At 51.6% G+C, this 22,475-nt stretch overlaps 7 protein-coding genes across 7 annotated transcripts; 2 read left to right on the forward strand and 5 right to left on the reverse strand.

Annotated features, from left to right (window-relative positions):
• Positions 1-815: 815 nt before the first annotated feature.
• HO133_003473 (uncharacterized protein) lies at positions 816-3,165 on the reverse strand (the record flags this gene model as incomplete). The annotated part of the gene is made up of 3 exons (XM_037294395.1): positions 816-994; positions 1,048-1,359; positions 1,410-3,165. 3 exons carry the CDS (start codon positions 3,163-3,165, stop codon positions 816-818), a joined length of 2,247 nt encoding a protein of 748 aa, XP_037149776.1.
• Positions 3,166-3,692: 527 nt separating this feature from the next.
• HO133_003474 (uncharacterized protein) lies at positions 3,693-4,763 on the reverse strand (the record flags this gene model as incomplete). The annotated part of the gene is made up of 6 exons (XM_037294396.1): positions 3,693-3,962; positions 4,016-4,264; positions 4,345-4,458; positions 4,518-4,532; positions 4,590-4,605; positions 4,666-4,763. The coding sequence occupies 6 exons, from the start codon at positions 4,761-4,763 to the stop codon at positions 3,693-3,695; spliced, it is 762 nt and encodes a 253-aa protein (XP_037149777.1).
• Positions 4,764-5,729: 966 nt separating this feature from the next.
• On the forward strand, positions 5,730-8,573 carry HO133_003475 (uncharacterized protein; the record flags this gene model as incomplete). The annotated part of the gene is made up of 1 exon (XM_037294397.1): positions 5,730-8,573. The coding sequence occupies one exon, from the start codon at positions 5,730-5,732 to the stop codon at positions 8,571-8,573; it is 2,844 nt and encodes a 947-aa protein (XP_037149778.1).
• Positions 8,574-10,203: 1,630 nt separating this feature from the next.
• On the reverse strand, positions 10,204-11,708 carry HO133_003476 (uncharacterized protein; the record flags this gene model as incomplete). The annotated part of the gene is made up of 2 exons (XM_037294398.1): positions 10,204-10,859; positions 11,564-11,708. 2 exons carry the CDS (start codon positions 11,706-11,708, stop codon positions 10,204-10,206), a joined length of 801 nt encoding a protein of 266 aa, XP_037149779.1.
• A 45-nt stretch (positions 11,709-11,753) lies between these two features.
• Positions 11,754-12,281, reverse strand: HO133_003477 (uncharacterized protein; the record flags this gene model as incomplete). Its single annotated transcript, XM_037294399.1, has 1 exon — positions 11,754-12,281. One exon carries the CDS (start codon positions 12,279-12,281, stop codon positions 11,754-11,756), a length of 528 nt encoding a protein of 175 aa, XP_037149780.1.
• Positions 12,282-13,642: 1,361 nt separating this feature from the next.
• Positions 13,643-17,998, reverse strand: HO133_003478 (uncharacterized protein; the record flags this gene model as incomplete). The annotated part of the gene is made up of 2 exons (XM_037294400.1): positions 13,643-14,003; positions 14,067-17,998. 2 exons carry the CDS (start codon positions 17,996-17,998, stop codon positions 13,643-13,645), a joined length of 4,293 nt encoding a protein of 1,430 aa, XP_037149781.1.
• A 795-nt stretch (positions 17,999-18,793) lies between these two features.
• On the forward strand, positions 18,794-21,683 carry HO133_003479 (uncharacterized protein; the record flags this gene model as incomplete). The annotated part of the gene is made up of 2 exons (XM_037294401.1): positions 18,794-20,833; positions 21,024-21,683. 2 exons carry the CDS (start codon positions 18,794-18,796, stop codon positions 21,681-21,683), a joined length of 2,700 nt encoding a protein of 899 aa, XP_037149782.1.
• Positions 21,684-22,475: the final 792 nt, after the last annotated feature.

A 22,475-nucleotide genomic window follows, 5' to 3' on the forward strand; every position in this document is an offset into this window, starting at 1 on the left:
CTCTCTCTCCCCGCGACGTTCCTCCATCCAGATCGATACTCCATCGTTCAAAAATCAACTTGGAATATACTCTCCATGTTGTCCTCGCAGGGAAACGCATTCGATGTTCCCAAGAAGGCACGCGGAGTCTGGGACATCCCACCGATTGGGTACGTCTTCATAAGCATCGACTGTCTTCTGAGATGCCAGCTGGAGATCTGAAGTATTGACTGGACGGTGTGTGAAGATGGAAGCAGGTCACGACTTAGATGAAGGTAACACAGGCATCAAGGTATTCCAACTCCGAAACGTTGCCATCGTGGAGCTATCGCTTCCGGTTCTTTGTCTTACGGAAGAAGAGAATGAGACTATATATGTATTGAATCAAGCAAATGGCCAACACGGCCCGTCATGTGGGCGATTGCCGAGTAGTGACGTGCCGAACTCGATCGACATTGCAGGTCGAGCAGAAATTAAAGATGGCATAGCCTTTTCAGCAAAGAGAGAAGTTGAATGGAATCTGTGACTAAGCAGTGAAAGGCCAAGCCTTGAGAGTACCGCAAAGTCTGCATGCGCACCGACTCTGAGAGAGCTGGGAGCAGAGAAGAATGCAAACGCAGCTGTGAAAGGCTGATTGTGGGCTGAGAAGGTCTTGCAGATGCCAAGGGCCCATCATTTAGGGATTGGGAAACCATTCATCAAACTTGAGAGGTAGTATGCTGCGACTCGACTCTATAATTCACATGTCAAAATTCAAGGGTATCAGCCGATCACAAACGGTAAGGCACCTAACCCAAGCCAACCGCCAATCGTAACAAACGCCGATGGTAAACAATCTACGAGGGAGCATCACCTTGGTCAAATGACTCACTCCCTTGCTCAGCAGCACCCTTATGGTTTGCTTTCAAATTCGCAACGATCTCCTTCGCCCACTGTTGCGCAGCCTTCATCTTGGCTTTGACCAGAGCCCAAAATTTGTTCAGTTCTTCCTTGGTCTCTTTTGATTGTTCCTCGTCTGTGAGCTGTCAGTTTGGAAGATGATATCAACTTGCTTGATTTGGGGAGTACCTTCTGGTAGCGCTGGGTCATTGAGAACATCGGTATCGACGAGATCGACGGGCTTTGTGTTGCTCGTAGATGTTCCGTCGCTCTGGACATTTGGTTCGACTGGAGAATCGGCTAATTCGGGCTCATTGGCTTCTGTGGGCGGATCATCGATATGAGAGGTTTCCGCTGGGAGGTCTGGGTGATCATCATCTGTAGAGGTGTGCTCTTCGGAGTGAAGGCCAATTGGCTTGAGTGGCAGGCGGAATGTGCCATTATTGGGCTTAGGCTCAATTCCTATTGAGTCGCACACAATGTTGTAGACCTCAGTGTTTTCTGAGAACTTGTTAGATCCACTCTGACAAAATTGAAGGTAGACAACTGACGAAAGTTCTCGAGCTTGCTATTAGGCTTATGTGGAAATGCCGGTCCCCGAGCTACGAAGATCGCACGCATCAATGGGTGCTCATGATCATATCCATGTAGGCCTTTGGGATTGTAAGTCTCGCCTTTCGCTTTTGCTTTCTTCACATCGAAATCTTCCTTGTGGACAATGGCCCAACCGGTGTTTGGTATCACCCATAGAGGCGCAATGCGGTCGTTGTTGGAGAAGTGATACCTTTCAGGCATGTTTTCTTTCAGGTAGACCTCAAAATTGCCGCTGCTTTGCGACTCGACCAGTAAGCGATCATAAAGACCTCGGAGGTCGATAGGATTTTTGGGACGTAGGCCGTACAAGGGCCAACCATCGATATGCTCCACGAGGTCAAGGTCAATTAGGTCATCAAGCTGAATCAGACGGTCTGTCGAGGTTGTAGCCATTCCGTGGTCGCTGACCACCACCACATTGACGAGAGTTGTCAGGTTTCGCTCCTCAAGTCCCATGAAGATATCATGCAGCATCATGTCCACGTTTGAGATAGTATCCCAGACCTCAGTGCTGTTAGGTCCATATTTATGCCCCATGTGGTCAACATTGGGAACGTAAGCAGCTATAAATTGCGGTCGGAGCTCTGACACGAGCTCATTTTCAATACTGGGGAGATCCAGTAGGCTGAGAATACGCTCAGTCTTCCGAGACAGCACCTCGCTCCCATTAAACTTGTCCACGTATGTAGCGCCATACTCCACTCCAGCCTCAGATCCAGGCCACATGTGTATTGCCGCTTTGACATTTTGCTTTTCCGCTGTCACCCATAGTGGTTCACCTCCGGCCCACCACTTAGGTTGCATGCTTCTTGCTGGATCTGTGTAGTGAAACTCCGCTTTCAAATCGGGGTCCCAGAAGGTATTGCCTACCACACCGTGGGATTCGGGATAGAGACCGGTCACAAGGGTGTAGTGGTTCGGAAAAGTGACACTTGGGAAGCTAGGCTTCATGTAATTTGGGGACACACCCTCTGCTATGAATTGGTTCAAGGTCGGCGTGATGCCTCGGGTGAGGAAGTCAGCTCGGAAGCCATCGAGGGAGATGAGGATAGTTGTAGGTGCGAAGGTAGACGAGCCATTGGAGAGGAGAGATAGATGTGCTGGACGAGCGCTTCGGGTGACTTTGTAGGCTCCAAATGAGAGGGCTACGAAGAGTGCTGCTATCGATATAGCAATGATGTGCCAGAGAGCCCACTTTCGACGCTGTGAGAGGAGCATCAGCATCATTCCAACAGTGATATTCATCGGAATTACCTTCGACATCGAAGAGTGTGCCAAGTTTAGCTTCTCCAGTTCTGCGGAGCTGGACGAAGCCTGCGAACTTGTGTCATAGGTCTCGCCTCCTTCCTCCATCTCATACAGGAGCTCGCCCTCTTCATCTTTACCGCTGCCCTTCTTGTCTCTTCTAGTCTTGTGTGATCTTCGAGGTTTCCGCTCGTTCTCGTTGAGCTCAATTTCTGCTAGCTTCTTATCTTTCTGTCTCCTGCCGAAGAAGCCTTTCGATGAGGTTTTTTGTGCACCTCCAGCTATCAGCAGCTTCTCCCTCTCTTCTTCTTCATCCAGGAGGCCGCGATCATGTTCAGCTACTTCGGTGGAGTTGCGAGCTTGTTGATCGGCTAAGTCGTTCTCGAAGTCGGAATCGGCGTCGGAAGATTCGTCTTTGTAGCCTTCTTTCGGGTCCCTCTCTTGAGCTGTAGGCGTGGCCGTAAACATTACGTCCAGCTTCTCTCAGCGCAAAGGAATGAAGGAGTCACTGCTATGAGATCTCTAAGTTCGGGAAGATGCCCATGACGAATGACGACAATGATGAGACGTATATTGTTTGAGTGACGGCGGCGCAGATCCCTCGATCCCACGTCCCTGTCGGCTCAGCTGCCTCACATTCAACCCCGAGACCCTTTCCTCAACGGTAATATGTAGTCCCACCCAAGCAATCCTTGTTTCACTACTCAGAAGTCCATCGTGAGCTCAGGAGGATGGGATAAGCAGATTGAATCCATATCCCAGAGCAGGTTACATAGATACAGACTCGCAACGCCAAGTCGACTACAGCTCGAAAGACCGTCTCGATCAAGGTTTAGGGACAGTTCGCTTTTAAAAAGCTATCTATTTCCATGGTTTGAAGCTATCGCGAATTTTGCGCCGCCTGCAGCACTGTCATAGCCATACTTTCATTTGACGATCATGGGAGCCAGCGGGCTAAGCAGGCTTCCTATCATCATTCATGATCGATCATGACTTCACAAACTCGACTGTCTTCTCTTCTCGACCGACTCCCGCAAGACCTTGATGACTCCTGCTGGGTCTTTGGCACCAAAGACCGCAGACCCTGCAACTATCACGTTGGCACCAGCATCCGCAGCTTGGTCTATCGTTCCCTCACCCAGTCCACCGTCAACCTCGATGTTGAGATCTGGATACTTTTCTCGTAGCGCTTTGACCTTGGGTAGTTCTGACGCCATGAATTTCTGTCCTCCGAATCCAGGATGTACGGTCATGACAAGCACCATCTAGAACAAAGCTTGTCAGTGACGATTCCCTAGTTTGAGCGGCTACATCTCACATCAGGAACTTCTTCCTTGTTCGGACTCTCGAGAATCTCCCACAAAACATCTACCGACGTTTCCGGTTTGATTGCAATGCCCGCTAGCAAACCGCTCTTATGTATGTATTGAATCATCTCCTTTGGGCTAGTCTTGGTCTCGGTATGGTCTTCAGGGTTCTCGGCGGCTGTGGATGTGATGGCGGCTTCATAGTGGAAGCAGTATAGGTCGCAGCCCGCCTTTTGGAATTCCTTTACCCATTTCTTAGGCTAGCGAAACAGAGCGATTAGCCACACGGTCTCCCCATGGTCTTCAGGGATAGATATTGGGGTAGCATACAGCTGCCTACCTCGGCGATCATCATATGGCAATCAAAGGTGCCTTTGCCTCGCGCGCCTTTGGGGCGCTGGACGTGAGGACGTATCTTGGTCACAACAGGCGCTCCGAACGTGATGTTAGGCACCTGCATCGCTGTTAGTGGATGCAAGCCCCGCGCGTAAAGTTGCTGAAGGGTGGCTGTACGAAGTGACCGTCCATCTAAATCATCGAGATCAGTCCTCAGTGCACACTTGCTTGCGATTGAGCACTACTTACGATGTCGACATGTAGCCTACGGCATTGAGTAGAACATCAGTGTACTGAACATCCTGCTGCCCAAGAAGCCACTCACCAATCAGCGCCATTGTCGATAGTGTCTGAACAAGCAGCGCCTAAAGCAGCGAAGTCCGCAGACAGGATGGAGGGCGCTATTATGGCCGGAGGAGTCATGGCGGCCGATTCCCGGTAGACGACTTCTGAAGTGCGGTGAGTAGTGCTATGGATTGAGTTTTGGTAGCTCGTGGGTCTCCTTTTCGATTGACAAGACTCGCTATTCCAGATTCCAAAGTGCAGCTACATGTATGCGCTCGCGTTTTTAGATTATGCATGTGCTGCCACGCGGATGGATCGGAGAGGCCCTAGGATTGCAGAGGTCTTCGGTTGAACTCCGGTCTAAAAACGCTATGACATAGGAGCATAAAGTAAAGTAGCGTGAGTAGATACTTGTAGCTTCCGAGTTCCCCCCCTCCTCAACAATGATCGTCACTCCTCTTCACTTTCTTTGATGAATTCTCCCAACCCCAGCGCAAGTTTCGTTCGACATTCTAGTTCTTCTCTTCGTCGAGTCTCAGTGTCGGGCAATACTCTACAGTCAACGCCCAACAGTGCGACACAAAGTGGGGTCCTCCAATGGACTTGGCAAGGCGCCCAAGATAGCAACAGTGGGCGCTTACAGAGCTGCACCTCTCATCCAATCACCACACTCTTGAGGCTTTAGCGCACGTTAACAATAGCTTCCATTGGCTTCATCTCTCTGCATTACCTCTCATGTCTCTTACTACCTCCAACTCTCCGGCGCTTTCCGATATAGTCTCCTCCTGTTCCTGCATAGAGCCGTTGACCCCAGTCCCTGCAACCGCCCACCTCCAACTGCCATGGCTCCCCCCGCCGTTGGTCCCAAATATATATCCAAATCATGGCCGCGGCCTCCTTCCTCCATCGTCTTTGCCTCTCTCTTTGCTGCTGCGTTTGGAGTCTTCATCTCTTCCTGTGTCCACTCTCTTACTGTTAGCTTCTTGTTGCTTTTGCTCGTTGACCGAGTATCCATTCACAGTTCCGTTGATCGGACATTTACATCTTCTTTCATAATTATACCCCTCATTTTTTCCAGCTTTTGGGTCCGCGACACAGACCATAATGGATAGTTATCTTTTGCCTGCTACCACATATGAAGCTCCCCCCCGGCTGGTCCGGAAGCACATCCTTAATACAATAATAGAAGATGAGTTCAGCGGTAATGAGGAAGAGAACTATAGCGAAGGAGAGGCAGAGGTCATGGGCCGCGGCAGAAACCAACAATTATCGCCTGCACCCTCGAGAGAGTCGACCTCGCCTGTACCATCACTGACCTCCTCCATCTCCTCATACTACAGGACGAGTCGGAATTCGGGAGACTTCGATGAGTTGTACGACGTATCCGATGATGATTCTGACATCGCTCCGTCCGTACAGACTTCGATCAGCATACACTCGTTATCCTCGAATGAAGCACCCTTGTCAAAGGCAAAGCAGAACCAATACCCGTCCTTGGTGATACCGTCACCAAGCTACTGGCCCACAATACACAAGGAACACTCCGTTTCCCCACCACGACCACCAAAGATACCCATCTCACCTGCGGCGCTCTTCATGTTAGGTCACGACCTGCCGACGCCAAGCAACCCCCCATCGCTAAATGGGAGCCTCGACTCAGATCCGCTCGCCGGCACAAGCGCTCCGGTTACTCCTGATGTGCATATACATCCGAAGAGTGGGGATATATGGGGACACGTGGATGCTGTGTACAGACAAGGCGGTGATAACAAACCGAATCGGCCACAACTCAGGGTCCGAATTGACGATGGATCTGGACAGTACCACGGGTCAGGTTTCAGTCCTGAGGACTGCATCAGTGTTCATGATTTTGCCATAGATGTTGGGCGAGATTACTCGGACAGTCCGGTGCCAACCCCAGAAGAGAATTCGTCGGACGTCGGCGTCCAGCTACCACCAGCTGCTCTAGATACCTTGCAGCATCTGTCTCTCGAGGTACCAGAGTTCGCTTCGCCGACCGAATCGGAGAAGGAGATGGAAGAAGTCTTCCCAGCTCCCGTTCGCCCGTCAAGCGCGGACATTACGCCAATGTCCCAGACATCGGACTACAGCATATCAGGGCTCAGCATCCCATCTCCTGGGGGGTTTTTTTCTTCTTTGGGGCACAATGCAAGGCATACATGGTGTGTCAACGGGCCTTTGCCTGTCTCTGCAGTGCCACCGTCATCGACAACGGCCGAGCAGTTCTACAGGTGCCCATGGAACAGAGAACCCCCTGCAACGGTTGAACAAGTCGTGGAAGTGCACGACAGTGATACCGATGGACCACCTACCGCTCGCCAACTACCTCCACGCCTCGTTGAGGAGGTTCCATCCCCAGAAAGCCGCAGCAGTGGTGAAGTACATCGAATCGCGATCACTGCGCCCTCGAGCGATCACGACGGCAATTACGAGCAGGCGATCCAAGAAAGTGCCGAGAAAAGCTTAGATAGAACAAGTGTATGGCTTGCTGCTCAGACGTCGTACATGGCCTCGTTGAGAGAGACTTATCCTGCCAGTGAAGTCGGTCTTGGCACAGAAAAGGCTCTTGTGAGAAGTAGTAGCCACGCTAGGAACGACTCATTGGAAGCGCCCATGAAGAAAGCAGTGAAATTCCTGGAAAGCGAGATCGCAAAGCGAGAATATCCGATCGTCACGAGGCCTGGAGAAGGAGACTCGATCTATTACCATGCTTTCCAGCACATCAAGAGGCAGTCAAGCCGTGTCGACCCCTTTAGACATCGTCATACCAGGTCTGATTCCCTCCAAGCCGCCCGATTCAGCCTCCCCCATGAGCACATTGCTCAGCTCCAAGGCCAATTCAAGATTACAAAGGTCAATCGCCCAGCTCCGCAGCGACCGATATCCATGATGCCCGGCAAAGAAGCAACAGCCGATAACACTGCTGAAAAGGAAGTTTTCGCCCGAGTCGAAAGGGAGCGCCAAGCACTCGAGCAAGTGAGCGCAAGCATCTGGGTCATCGAAGCAGCTAAATACCTCAGCGGAGGCCGCCTCCTCAACAGTCCTGCCGTCCAATCCTTAACCAAAGCCCCGTCACTCAACGATATCAAAGGCTGTAAAATTAGAGCATTCTCACACGTCCTTGATCTCGGCGGTCAACCATCCTCTGACTGGGGTTGGCATTGCTCCCGCGAATACCCGAGCGCCAAGGTTTACACAGCAAGCACTACCGACACTCTTTTGTTCCCAACAATCCGCGGTCCTCACAACCATCGCCTGCACACGGTCCCTTCCCTTTATACACTTCCTTACCCGAACAACCATTTCTCCGCCATATCCGCCCGGACTCTCTTTTCCCACCTCAAACTTGACGTCCACCCAGGCTTCACCATGGATGAATATGACCTCTGTCTGCAAGAATGTCTGCGCTGCCTCAAACCGGGCGGCTATCTCGAATACTTTCTCATGGACTCTGAAGTCGTCAACGCCGGTTCCCGTGGCACCGCCATGAGCGTAGAATTCGGTTTCAATTTGAAGACAAGAGGCTACGATCCACTGCCAACCAAATCCTTCCTCGGGCGGCTCCGTCGCGCCGGCTACGACGACATCAAACGCGCCTGGACCTTTCTGCCTATGAGTACACCCACCAAAGAGCGACACATGCTACCCGAGACGCCGCCGCCCAACGTATCGACTTTCGAAAACGGGCTCGAGAACGGGACGCGCAAAGTAGAAGCGGTGCAAGGGCCCGTGGGCAGCACGGCTGATGCGGCTAGTATGGCTGGCTTGGTCGGCAGTTGGGCATGGGAGCAGTGGATGATTAAATTGCAGACGGAGATGGGAAAGGAGAAGTTGCTGGAGGGCGTTGCGGAGGTTCTGGAAGAGGGCAAATGGACCGGGGCTGGGTGGAGGTGTTTGAGCGGCTGGGCGAGGAAGCCGATCGAGTAAAGTGGTGATGGAACGTGGGATTGGGAAACGTGGTTTTCATTCTGTTGTCTTTGCGTTTCCAGATTTGTGCGTGCGCTAAGTGGTAGGAATGTGGTTTCCTGGTGGCTCGTATACAGTACAGAGTACAAATGAATCTCTCAAAGGCCACATAAATGGGCAGCGCGACTCTTTGCCTCTTCCTTACAGTACTTTCCCAACAGCCACATGCAGCGCACCATGCCCGCAAACTCCAGCCTACGCAATAACAAGGACGCGGTTGTGACGGTACGTTTTCCGACCCCTACTCATCATTGTTTCTCCCCCCCCCCCAACTCTATTCACCTACTTTTCCAACCCCTTCACTAGGCACCTGAAGCCGTACCCCCCTTTACGTAGCACTCTCATTCGGCCGTCGATCAATCGATCGGCACTTCTCCCCGGTTTCTCCTCTTCGAAAACACGCGCAGCAAGAAACCAGCCTCCCCACTGTTTGTTTCACAAAACGGAGGTGGGGAGATAAAATAGAGACTCGCTGGGACGGGTACCCGGCGTTGGATGATGGAATTCGTATCGCTTGTGGGTGCGTTTGGGCTGGGTTGGACTGGGCTGGGTTGTCGCGTGTGGATGGATCCGGCGACGTGGTGCGATTTGGTTGAATGAAGGATGGAAGGATGGAAGGAAGGAAGGAAGGAAGGAAGGGAGGATTATCGCCTTGTTTTGATGTGTGTGTATGTATGTATGTGTTTATATATCTATCTATGTATCTATGTATGATTCAAACCCATCAAGTCATGAGACCACAACTTATGGAGCTGACGCTGGAAAAGAAAGAGGGTGTTGGAATTGATGAGAGGTTGAAGGGTTTGATTAGCTATGGAGAGGTATGTAGGCTACTTATATACCATGTGAAGCCCATACTAATTTATCATCTGGTTACCACCATGAGGGGTAGCTACAATACAATATGGTGCTGCAGCAGATTCCAACAGAGGGCAATGAGCAAGTAATCTTGCAGCGTTTGAAGGTCAGTTGAGTATTGCGCTCCTAAGAAATGATGTCTTCACCGTAGTAGGATTTACCATCCCTCTTGCACAAATCCTCGTGGGCGAGTAAGTGTTCTCGATATGGGCCGAGCTCAGACGCTCTTTGGCAACACACGTGCGTGACAGATTTGTACAGAAAGGACTATTGAAAAATGGCATTCGCTTACTCACAGGACCATGACTCGCATAATGCCCGAGACGCGCTCATCCTGTCCAGCTCAGCATTGTCGCCTTCTAGCAACCCTTCGCCGTCTCTGTGTTCTTTCCTTTTATAGGCTTATTGATACTCGGGCGGAGAATGAAGGGGTCGGCCGGTCTTTTACAAGAAATTTTGACACGAACGAACAGCTTCTGTACGTTCCAGTGGTGACCCATTGTCTGGTTCTGTTCTCTACCCGGTCGACTAAGGAGATTCGCTCGCTATGGTAAACAGATGTGCAGTCATACTAGAAGAAATCTTGAATAAAAGCGACGAGCAAAGCAAATTGTCTATAGTGACCACAAGATTCCGCCAGAAGACAAAAATGCACCAAAATCCTGGACATCTCACCCCTCATCCCTCAACCACCCTAGCAGCATTAAAACTCCTACTCCTCCCCTCACCCACCTCATACTACACACATTAATCCACTCCTCCCAAACATCCCCTTCCCCACCCGGCACGGCACCCTCGTCAACGAACACTCATACCCCGGCCCCATCCTCTCAAGATCCCTCCCGACATCAACACTCACATACAACGCCGGCAACGCCACCTCCAACGCCCCCGCCCGCACCCAGTGCGGAACGCAAGGCGCGAACAACAACGTCGACGGCGTCATCTTGGCATACGCGCCCGGATCGGACAAGACGGTGTAGCCGAGACGTCGCTGTAAGAATTCTACCTCCACGGCGCCGAAGTCCGGATCTTGGAAGTACACCTCGCGCTTGCGGATCCGGTGTCTCTCGCCTAGAACCGTCGGCAGGAATGCCAGGAAGACGAGCTGGTGCGGGGACCGGTAGCGTCTCTGGTCGCTTTCGTCGTCGAAGGGGTATACGGCGCCTTGGGCGAAGTTCCCGATACCCAGACATAGGCACCGGGTGAGGGTGATGGTGGGGGGCGGGGGCATTTCGTGCGAGATGGTGCGGGCGAGGGCGGCGGCGAAGGGGGTCGGGGCGAATTGCTGCGTCCAGGTCGCGTACTCGGATGGGAGTTCCGAAAGGGATAGTGGCTCGAAAGTGGGGGGGATGGGATTTGCGTCGTGGTGGCGTAGGTGCTGTGGTTCTGTGTGCGTTTGGTAGGGCTTTTGGGGGGCAGAGAGGGTGCGGGGTTTGTTATGCGTGCTTCAGGGTTGTTAGGGATGGTAGGTGGGATACAAAGAGAAGATACTTGCGCGTTTGATATGGGGTTCGCTGCTTTGTCTATGTTTGGAGCATACATTGAACGAAGCATTGTGCATAGGGGAAATCGAATATAGAGAGTTTCTTCTTTCAAAGGCCGCAGTTACCTACATAGCTTGGATCCGAGAGTCAGATCAGCTTTGGATATCTTAGTTGCTCCGGCATCGCTGTATTTGCTCCTGGTCTATCAATTGCTGCGATGTATTTGCTGAAAGAAACTAATTTGACCTGTACGCGCACCTTCTGCTCCCCGTCAATTGCCCAAGCACCATAAACGAAACTGCACCGGACTTACCAGCTTATCCAGAGTCTCCAAATATCGTAGTATATGGACCCAACCCGTATCAAGCGCCATTCGCTCAACCTCCAAACGTGGTTTGCAACGCTGAAGATAGGATATAAGCAGTATGGCACTGTACTGGGCTGCATGGTTCGTAATCCTAAGCGTGTGGTTGTAGAGTGGTTCGAAAGGGTAAGATTGTCATCCAGTTCTTTGAAGGCCGGTGGACTTTGAGGGAAACTCTGCTAATTCTAGAAGATAAGCGAGTTCCTCAGCATCAGGCAAGCACCCCCCCCCCGCCAATCAACCACCCATCCCCCACTCATCCTCTCCTGCAACCTCTCCGAACTTCCTCCCCCAAGTCTCCGGAACATAATGACCCCCCTGCACCATCAGCTTCCCCTCCCTCTGCTCAATTCGATGATGCATCCGCCACGTCGCCACATACATCATGATAAAGCGCAAGCCCAGATACTTAGTCGCCCCTTTCCCATCAACCTACCGCCGCTGCACCGCTTTCAGCTGCGCCTCCTGGAACTGGTGCGGGCCGAAATCTATCGGCGGCTCAATCACGTGCCCCAGCGCCAACTCCGCCAGTTCCCCCATCACGGCCCCATCGCCGTCGACGTTCCAGATGCTCCATTCTTCGTTTTGAAGTCGGAAGACGCGCGTTTCGGTCATTCTGGCTGTTTTGCCAGTCTTTGCAACGATGTTCAAGGTGGAGGTTTGGAGGAACTCGAATTGGTACGCTGCATCCGTTGGAAGCGCGGGAGGTGATGTCGGATTTGCCGAACGAGGGAGACACGATGTCGACGTCGGTGAATGTCTCGCCCTCGATGAGTGGGTCGTGGTGCATTGTACGGTGTAGTTGATATTTGCCCGGGAGTCGGTCACAAAGCTCGCGCGTGGCGATGTTGGGGTCCGTAGCGATGAAGCGTGGGTTGGTAATCTTTGGGCAGCAGCGGGACTGTAGATCTGATCTGTCCCGTGAGTCGAAGTGTTGGGCAATGAGTGGACTGTTGGCATGTTGAAATTTACTGGAGTTGTGGTTGGTGAGGATTGCTCAAGCAAGCGCAACCGTGTTTGGGTAGAGGTATGATTGGACGCTATTGAGAAACCAAGAGGAAGAACGCTGCCGACGTAGGCGTTGAAGAAAGAGGACTTTGAGATCGACAGAAATATTGCCTAAGTAGACTCAGGTGACCAATCGCGGTCCTCCAAACATGTTTGCCAGTCATGCCTACCTTGTTTTTAATGTTATGACGCCCAATCTCTTTCGTCCTTCCCGTATGCAGACAAGGGTTCTGGCGTCTCCAAATAAAGAATCACTGACTGAGTGGTTATCAAGCTGACCTACACATCCAGCAAATCGCAATGTGATATGAAAGGCCTTGCAAGGGCCGTGTTTTGGCATGGGACTTGGCCTTGCCGAGGTGGTGTTTTGACATGGTTTCTGGCCTTGCAGACACCATGGTTGCCATCGTCCGGTTTCTTTTTCATGTGGCTTGGCATAAGATCATGTCGATCGCCAAGAAAAGCTCTTGATATGCCAACACGTAAAATTCTGCACAGAAAGTGCGTCTATGTAGAGGAAGAGGTGCGACGACAGCGATAACAGGATATGACGTGTCCCAACGCAGCATCCGCACCATAACCTAATCTCTTCACCGTCGCCGCATGCGGAAACAAGGCCATTGCGATGTGGGCTTTCGCTTGTCGTGGGACAGATGTAGATGTCTCCGATTCCCAAAGCAACATCAACCTGCCGCTGACGATGCACCCAATCACCCACAACGCTGTCAGCGTGGTGCTTGACCGGTGTTGCTACCGAAGGCGGGACTCTGTGGGATGATCTTTGGGCGATACTGCTACTGGTCAACAGCACTGCGTAGAAGAAAACATCACCCCGTTGCTGGTGTGCGTGACCTCGTTCGTCCCAGACCAAGTATCGGTGTTCCTCTCTTGATGTAAGTTCTTGTCCTCGCAGGTCCTGGCTTTCTGCTCTTGTCAAACGTTCATCTTCAGATGCTGAATATGTGACAATGTTGCACCCACTGGCGGACACTCTCCAAGAAAGGGAAAATCAAGTTTCACTGTCGAGGGAGTTTCCAGCTTCTCACCGGCTTCTGAGGTTGACATGATGGCTTGACTTCGAGATATGGCCACTTGGTAGGGCCTCTGGCCTGTTCTATTTGATGACAAACCTCGGATCCATTCCCGCCTTAGAGCTTTGAAGGCTTTCACCTAAGTGAGTAATAGTGGATGTTTTTTTAGTAGAGAATATGTGCAAAGGTGTCTGCAAAAGCATAGCTTTTCTGCCGAGTCGTCCAGAAAAATATATACAATCCTCTCACTCCACAGTCCGAATTTTTACATCCTCGACCCCTTCACCCATAGATCTCCTCGTCATCATTCCCTCCCACGTCTCCAAAGCCGTTGACTCCACTCCGCTTTCGCTCAGGGGTCCCTGCAAAGTCATTACTAGTCACATAAGCATCGTCATCATCATCGTCATCGCTATCCCATTGCGTAGCTTTGCCCTTTCCCTTGCCTTTTGGATCCGATTGCCTAATGGTACCGGTGCGGCTGATGGGCTTAGGACGCTTGCTGGGTGCTGGCGGCTGGAGGTGATCATTCGTTGTAGGAGCTGGGATTCTGGAGGCAGCAGTAAGGTTCGGAGCTTTATGAGGGTTGTTGGGACCTTCGAAAGTGTGGCGCACACGTTGATAGTGTTCGAGTTCTTTGGCGCTGTTGGAAAGAGGATCTTAGCGAAGCATCGAGACATATGTTTTGAAAGGGAGGTATCCTTACCTTACACTACCAACCAACTCCTCGTTTGCAGCAAAAAAGTCCTGTTCAGTAACCATAACAGCAATGTCCTCGTCTGTAGCCAGATGATCGAAGAAGTAAGCCGTAGTGACTGGAGCACCAGACATCACTCTGATTTTCGCATCGACAGCTGATGCTTGCCTGGTGATGGCTTTAAGCATAGCGTCCGAGCAGAGTGCGTAAAGGTCTGCACCCGTATACGTAAATGGCAATGAGTCAGCCACCCGCCGAAGAGACGCCTCTGGATGCATTGTGAATTTGCGAGTCAAGGCTTCGAGAATAGTGAGCTGCTTGTCATGGGTGTCGGAGACACCAAGGTAGAGCATCTTGTCGAATCGTCCTGGACGTAGCAGAGCTTGGTCAAGCAGATCTGGCCGATTTGTAGCACCAATGACGAAGACGCCGCCGCCACCTTCCTCACCATCGCTCATGCCGTCAAGCTCAGCGAGAAGCTGACTGACGATACGATCCATGACGCCACCGCTATCACCTTGATTGCCTCTTTTCGGTGCCACAGAGTCGAGCTCATCGAAGAAGACCACGCATGGTCTGGCATCTCTAGCTCGCCGGAAAACACGGCGTACGTTCGCCTCAGACTCACCAATATACATGTTGAGTAGCTCTGGTCCTTTGACGGAGAAGAAGTTGAGGGAGAACTCAGTTGCGATGGCCTTTGCCAGAAGAGTCTTTCCAGTACCAGGAGGACCGTAGAAGAGGATACCACTTCGCTTCTTCATGCCTTTGGCAAAGAGCTCTGGTCGCTCAAGCGGCAACTGAATGGTCTCTATGACAGCGTCTTTGACGTTTGTAAGACCCCCAACATCATCCCAGCTGACGTTGGGAATCTTGGGAGCTCCAATGGCATCAGCGAAATTCTTTCGGGCAGCCTCCACAGCAAGGTCAAAGTCCCCTTTGGTCACGCAGCGCGCATTCTCTCCGCCGGATACGAGTACATCTCGAACAAGTATGTCCGTGCCTTCTCCTACGCACGAGCTATTAGTAACGACTTTCTCCAGACGGTCTTGCCTGGCTACGACGGCTCTGTCGACGATATCAACTAAGTTGCCCGCAACGAGGGCAGCAGTCTTCACCGCGATGGAAGCCATGTCAACATCATGCCCAAGCCTGATCGCTCGGTCTTCCACGATGCTCCGTAAAGTACCTTCCCTCTCACCTTCGTCTGGCGCCATTATCTCCAATTCGTGCGTGAACAGGCTTCGTACACCATCAGGTACATTCTCGATCTCGGTGGTAGTGGCTATGAGCACTCTGACATCAGGAATTGTGTCCTTGATGGCGGTCACCATGCGATCTGCCGTCAAGGCTTCTACGTGTCGTACCAAAATGACTGTACAGTCAGCTCCGCAGCTTAGGGCCCGTTCGACTCTCGCTTTAAATAAAGCTTCTGTCTTGACATCACCACCACTTCCACCTTCCGCTACGAGGTCGTATGCAGATATGTCAAAGACGTGGAGTCCAAGGTCCGAGGCAGCATTTGAGGCCAGTGTGGCCTTGCCAATATTTCTCTGGGTAGAGTGGAGAAGTACGATCATCGGGTCCATTCCGAGATGAACAGCTCGAGGACTGGTAGCTGCAGCGAACAGCTCACGGAGGCGCCGTTGCAGAGGTGCAGTGTACGGTTTGGGTGTGGGAGCCACAGATTGCCTTATGGGGTTGTAGGGAATTAAAGCCTTCATTGGTGACCGGACGCCAAGGTAGTACTTCCATGACGGATCCAATGCTGATAGTGTCTTACTTATCTCGCTTCCAGCTTGTCTCATACGAGTAGTCATGGGCTCAATACAGGCAACTCCACCCCAGCTAAATGGTGACAGACTTTGGCAATTCTGCTCCGGCTCTGGACCAACGATTTGCCCGACCTTGAACCAGGCGACTTCCAAGCGGTGAAATGTCGATGCTTTGTCTTCCAAAGAAAGGGCAAGCAATTCCTCCACATCAGCATCAACATCCGCACCACCGGCTGGATGAGCCAACAACCGACTGGCTCCCGCATCTATGGGAAGACCAATGAGATCCCCTTGGCGAAGAATGCGTCGCTTGTTCTCAAAATGCTGCTTTAGAGAGGCGAATATTCCGCTCTGCAACGCTCGCTCAGTCGAGAGGGGTGTGGATACTCGAACTATGGTCATCTCTTTCGCAACGGGTGGTGACGTAGCATTGTTGACCTTCGATGCATTGTTTGTAGTTCTCGCACCGCTGTTCCCCGCTCGTCCCGCGAGCAGAGGGGACAACCTCACAAATAGCGGCTGGCCTAGGTTTGCTAGTAAGACGGGCGAGAGCCAAGCAACGAGGCCTGCAGTATCCGGCGTCTGGACTGTGGCCGCACTTGACCTTCTCTCAAGCGCGCCTGATTTAGTATATCGAGGTGCTGAGACCGGAGCTAGATCAGACAATCCGTAAATTTTGACGGGTCTAAAATCGTCCTGTCCACTGTCACGATCGAATGCCTGAATCCCCCATATTCCCGAGCGGCCATCACCAGGTGCGGATGCTGTTTCCATTTTCACCCAATCGCCGGAGAAACAATGCAATTTCAATAGGGTCTTGATATTAACGAATACGCGAGCCTCGTCATCCTCGTCTATAGTTGGCTTGGGGTGTAGTAAATCATCTGGTATCCTGACGGTCAGACCTTGTGCTTTGCAAAACCTACCCTTTGCCATCGAACCTTGCCTAGCTGTGGTCGCGGTGAGGTTTGAAAAGACAGATCCTGGGGTGTTAACGCCATTCGTCATCGGTCTTCCTGCCCTGGGCGTAGCCGCTATCCTCGAAGTTAGTACACCAGAATCATGACTTGCTAGTCGCGGAGCGCTCATAGATATCATATTGTCCATCGAGTCATCTGAAGAACTACCAGATTCCTTGCTAGAACTATCTGAACCTGAAGTAGACTCCACTCCTTCGACGTTCATGACGTTCTCGTTACCGCCGTCTTCTGTGGCAGAGAAGAATTGCTCATTTGACGTGTCATTCCCATTGTCTGCTGTCATGGCACGAAAAGCATTGCGCACAGCTAGATTTGGTCGACCTCGGTCTGCTGGGTCCTTGTAGTAGACGCGGTTGACGATGATCTTGGTCTCGTGCGAAAGGAGGCCTTGGGCGATAGGTTCGCAAAAGGTGATTTTCGCAGGCGGTAAAGGAACATGAGTGATTGGATGAGCTGGCAACGGCAGGGGCAGGAGATCATTCTGGCGCACGACCAGTGATGATGCCAGACCCTCGCGAACAGCCGCGGTCAGCCGGTCTTCCTGATCTTTGATCTGTGACAGACCTCCATCACCATTGACCCCAGCATGTAGTGTGGCCTTGCCCTTTCCCTTGCTCTTGCTGGCATACCCATTGGTCTGAGAACCAGGAAAGCCTCCTCCAAACTTCTTCTGCACTTCATCGTGTTTATCAAGGGCATTCCCATCAACGGTCACGTATATGGTATCCAGCTTCAGAGGTTCCACCTCCAGTATCCATACCTCGACACCTGATTTTCCCTTGGAGTTGCCTCTCTCTGCTGAGGTGGCCTGCAGTGCCTCCGCAAAAGTCTGAAGTGCCAATGAAGCTGCCGGAAATTGTAGGGACAATGGACTTAGGCCATTTGTTCTCTCCGCACCGGTCTCCTGCGCACGAACAGGCAGTATCGTCCAGCTCGTATTTTCAACGATATCTTGCGACAAAGGTGTCCATGGCGCGATGGCAATGTAGTGAAGGGGTGCAGGTGCAACGGTGGGCTCCTGCAAGGGCTCATGGCGGAACAGCTCAGTGTAGAGGTCCCGGGAGATCTTGCCCACGTTGCCTTTGATTTGTTCGCTTGGCGTTAAGCATGCCGAGATGGGAGGTCTGTCAGCTCTTCTCCGTCGCTTTCTTTTTCGGTGGTCCATATACGTCGTCCGATGTTCCATCTCACGACAGCTCAGTGGCAAGAGCCACTCGTGTGGGATAGCTGAGGGTATCGAAGTTCTCACCCGGCCCAGATGCCATTTGTCGATGATTGGGCCGAGGTTCGATTGAGTCGGGAATAGAATCAGGTACCGGCACCTATTACTATTATCATTATCATTATTCGCTTAAGCCTGAATCGCAGATGCGAATAACGGACCAATCGGGTTTCTGTGAATCTTATCTTTATTTATCGAATCTTTGGGGTGAAAGGCTGGCCTCTGGTGTCGTTCAAAGTAGATCTCTCGCAGCAGCAGCAGCAGCAGCGACCCACCATTCGTTCATTCACTTTCGGAGATAAGCTTTGCGGGGTTAGAATCCCATTCCCCTAGCGTCTGCCCTGCCCTACGAGTAAATCAGTGAATCAGTAAATCAACCTCCACCCATTGTCCCTGTTGCAAAGGGAAGGAAGGGGGGGGGGACAAAGCCTACCGAGTCAAAGCAAGTTCGTAAGAGTGGAACTAACATAAAGTAAAGTAGGCAGCATGTTCATCGCCGCCCTTACTAGCGCGCGACATCATCATACTTTGCCATAGCGAAGATCGTTGCCGTAGATTGCGCATAACCGTCCACCACACCATTGTTTTTTAAAAGCAACAATTAGCACCTTTCAAAAATGCAATTGAACAGCTAATGATGACTGCTATCATCTTCATACAAGCCCATGTTCGAAGAATACCCTGCTAAGCACCCTCTCTTGCTCCGTGCCCCTGATCGTTTCCCTCGGCCGAAATCTCGGACTTAATCTCGAGTCCCAAATGGCAAAAGAGATCGCAGAGGCAAAGACAAGCACTGCCATCAAATTCACACACCAATCCGAAAAGCTATCCCTCCAGGCACATGACGCCAAAGATGAGGACAGCAGGGGCGCCCTGGCCGTCGAGGCGCGCTTTATCACCCCACAAGATCCAGTGATTGAGACTGAGAATGGTGCAAGACTGCCGGCAGTACCACTGAAGGAGGCATTGGAGCTGAATAGATTAAGAGACCAGGTCAAAGGCCAGAGCTCCAAGTCTAACCACCAAAGGCATGACCCAGCGCGTCTAAAACACGAGGAAACCGGTGAAGAGTCAAGTCAAGCAGAGTCTACACAGTCCACCAGACCGGACGCATCTCTACGCAACGCTGTACCTCCCTCGAGAACGAATCCTCTATTTCCAGAATTACCCCTATATGGGCCCCCATCCGTACTACGAGACATACAGTGCATCGGCTTCCGAGTCTCGTCAGCTATACTTTCTCTTGCTTTTCTCGGCGTCATTGTCCTCGGATCAGCATTTACCAGTATACCGTTAATGTTTCAGCACATAGGAATACGTTTGGCCTTCCGCAATCCTGACGCGCGACGGCCGTTCTACGAAGAAGAAAGGAGGAGACAACATATCAGGGATGAGGAGGCAAGGGAGTGGAAGATAAAACGACGGCGCAAGAGGAGTTCGAATGCCGAAGACGGTAACGAGGAAGAGGAGGCCGGTCAGCGAGATGAGGAATTCGAGCCTACAGAAGGTGGCCCAGATCCCCTTGTTTGCGATCTTGGGTACTACGCGCGAAGGGTAGGCCTGGACGCGGAAAGCTACGAGGTCATGACCGAGGACGGCTTTATTATTCAGCTCGACCATGTATACAACCCGAAAGAATACAGACCCGCTTCTCCATCCCAGCGCGCCCATGGTGCCCCTGTCGTCTTCCCCAAGGCTTTCGACCACGACCGCTCCAATGACAGCCGCGCTACATCGTCATCATCGACAAACTCGTCGAGAACTTGCAAATACCCCATTCTCCTCATCCACGGTCTCCTTCAATCGTCAGGCGCGTACTGCGCTAATGATGATGACTCCCTAGCCTTCTATCTGTGCAAATCCGGATACGACGTCTGGCTCGGCAACAACCGCTGCGGGTTCAATCCACAGCACCAACTTCTTAAAACCACCGACCCCAGAATGTGGAATTGGAATATCCGACAGATGGGCGTCATGGATCTTCCCGCTCTTGTGTCACGCGTGCTTTTCGAGACTGGATTCTCAAAGTTAGGCCTGATCTGCCACTCGCAAGGGACGACTGCAACATTTGTGGCATTAGCAAAGGAGCAGCGGCCGGACCTGGGAGAGAAGCTTAGCGTCTTCTGTGCACTTGCACCGGCGGTGTATGCGGGGCCTTTGATTGGGAAAATGTATCTGAAATTCATGCGGATAATCTCACCAGGCATGTTCCGCATTATGTTCGGGATCCATTCCTTCATCCCTTTCATGATGACAATGCACTCGTTTCTGCCAGGACGCCTTTATGGCGCACTAGGCTACCGCGTCTTCTCTTTCCTCTTCAACTGGACCGACGATCGCTGGGACCAGGGGCTTCGAAACCGCATGTTCCAATTTGCGCCTGTGTACGTGAGCGCAGAGAGTATGCGCTGGTGGCTTGGTCGTGAATGCTTCGCGAGCCAGAAATGCATCCTCGCTACTCGCGAAGAAGGAGAAATCGAAGATGAAGAGGATGAAGAAGAAGACGATTATTACGCCCACAGCACCGAACACTCAACAGAACGCATGTTGGACGGTCAGAGCCACCCGGACCAACCTCATCCCGATCGCGGCCGCAAAGCCTGGTTCGACGAGCGCGTCCCACCATTTGCCCTCTGGGTCGCGGGCTCTGACGAACTGGTCGAGGGCCGACGGCTGCTCCGACGATTCGAAAGGGGTAGAGAGCCTCATGTTCGAGTCGTGCATTCGAAGATTATAGAAGAGTATGAGCATCTAGATGTCCTCTGGGCCATTGACAGCGTCGAAGAGGTTGCAAACGAGGTCAGAGAGGTACTCTGGAAAACGGTACCCGAAAACTTGAGAGTTCGATGTAGAGTGCCGAAGCAGTGCGAAGGAGTGGGCGTTTGGGAGGACCCAGGGCGGAAGGGGCCGTGAAATAAAAATCTGCTTACGCTTGGGAACTTGGCTTTTGGTTATATTCTTGGGTGGCGGAATTTTTTCTGTTTTCTAGGGGTTTTTTGACGAAAACGAGCTCTTTGGTATAGCAACGTCGGCATTCGTGGTAGGTATCGTTGGAAACATAATCCGTATGCATGCGAAGGACGATGTGTCTTGGATATATATAAGAAACGGACATATTACCGTAATGGTGCTCATGTACATAGATGAATTCACAATCGACTCGTTCTTAATCAAATACATACGCAACCCAAATTCACCAAATTCTACTCACCCCCTTGCCTTGACATACCTATCTCCGACGCGCTCTCAAAATATCAAATCCCCAATCGTCAGAACGCCCTTTCCTGGCCTCGCTACAACATGGCACACACGAAATGCCCACGTCTTCAAGACGCTGCTGCTGGAACTCGTACGCGGTCCCGATCCGAAGCCTGTACCTCCTCGCTTTCCCGCTCGGTGGGTGCTTGGAGATGCGCTCATCGTCTTGGAAATGTTCTACGCGCAGGGGGTTCGCGCATCAGTATTTGGCGTATGGTGGCATAAGAGGGAGGGAAGGAAGGAAGGAAGGAAGGAAGGAAGGAAGGAAGGAAGGAAGGAAGATGAAGCGGGCGCTAGGTACGGTTTTGTTCCGGAGGTAAGGTACGGTACGGTATCGTACTTTAGCTTTGGGTGTCCGTACGTGAAATTCATACACAATGGTATTGGGTGAGAGTTGTTGTTATTATAGAGAAGAAGAATGGCTGTGAAGCCTACCAGATAGTAGGTGGCTAGCCCTACAAGGCTGGGAGCATGTTCCAACCAATGGGCGTATTCCAGCCTCCCTCGTTCTGATCGATCGAATCTTCACAAAGCTCCAAAGGTTATAATTGCAGGGAGGCTCTATGGAGTACCGTCGAGTCAGATCTTGACATCCCTACCTATCCACGACGGCTAAGTGCCTTACGCAAGTGTTTGCAATATCACAGCGGAAAGGTTCGCTAGCTTCTAGTTCGTTGGTGGCTTCGAGAAATCATTATTGGACCCGTTCGTGTCGACCAAACACTGGTTGATGACATACTCCGAGGGCAAATTACAAATTCATACCCCAAACTATGGGATTCTTACAAATTCATACCCCATCTTACATTTTCATACCCCTCACCAAAAAAAAGGGGTATGAATTTGTAAGTTGCCAGTCTTTGGGGTATGAATTTGTAAGTTACCATTTCTTGGGGTATGAAAATGTAAGATACCATTAACATGTTAGCAGCAGCCCTCACGGGGCCCTGCGACGTCCCTACGGGGCCCTATTTAGGTCCAAATAGGAGTGTCTGGCTGTCAAGCGCAGACACCCCCGGGACCAAGCTTTTTTAGCTGAGTTGCTAACACAACATCCCTATACCTATAAATCATTAGAAGGGTATTTTAGGGTGTTTTAGGCTATCTACCCCAATTGTTAGTAACCCGAGTTACCGCTAAAGGGTTAAATAGGGGTGTTTACACTTCACGCTGCAGACACCCC

This window comes from Letharia lupina (assembly GCF_014066315.1).
Source record: "Letharia lupina isolate WasteWater1 chromosome Unknown contig_17, whole genome shotgun sequence".
NCBI lineage: Eukaryota > Fungi > Ascomycota > Lecanoromycetes > Lecanorales > Parmeliaceae > Letharia > Letharia lupina.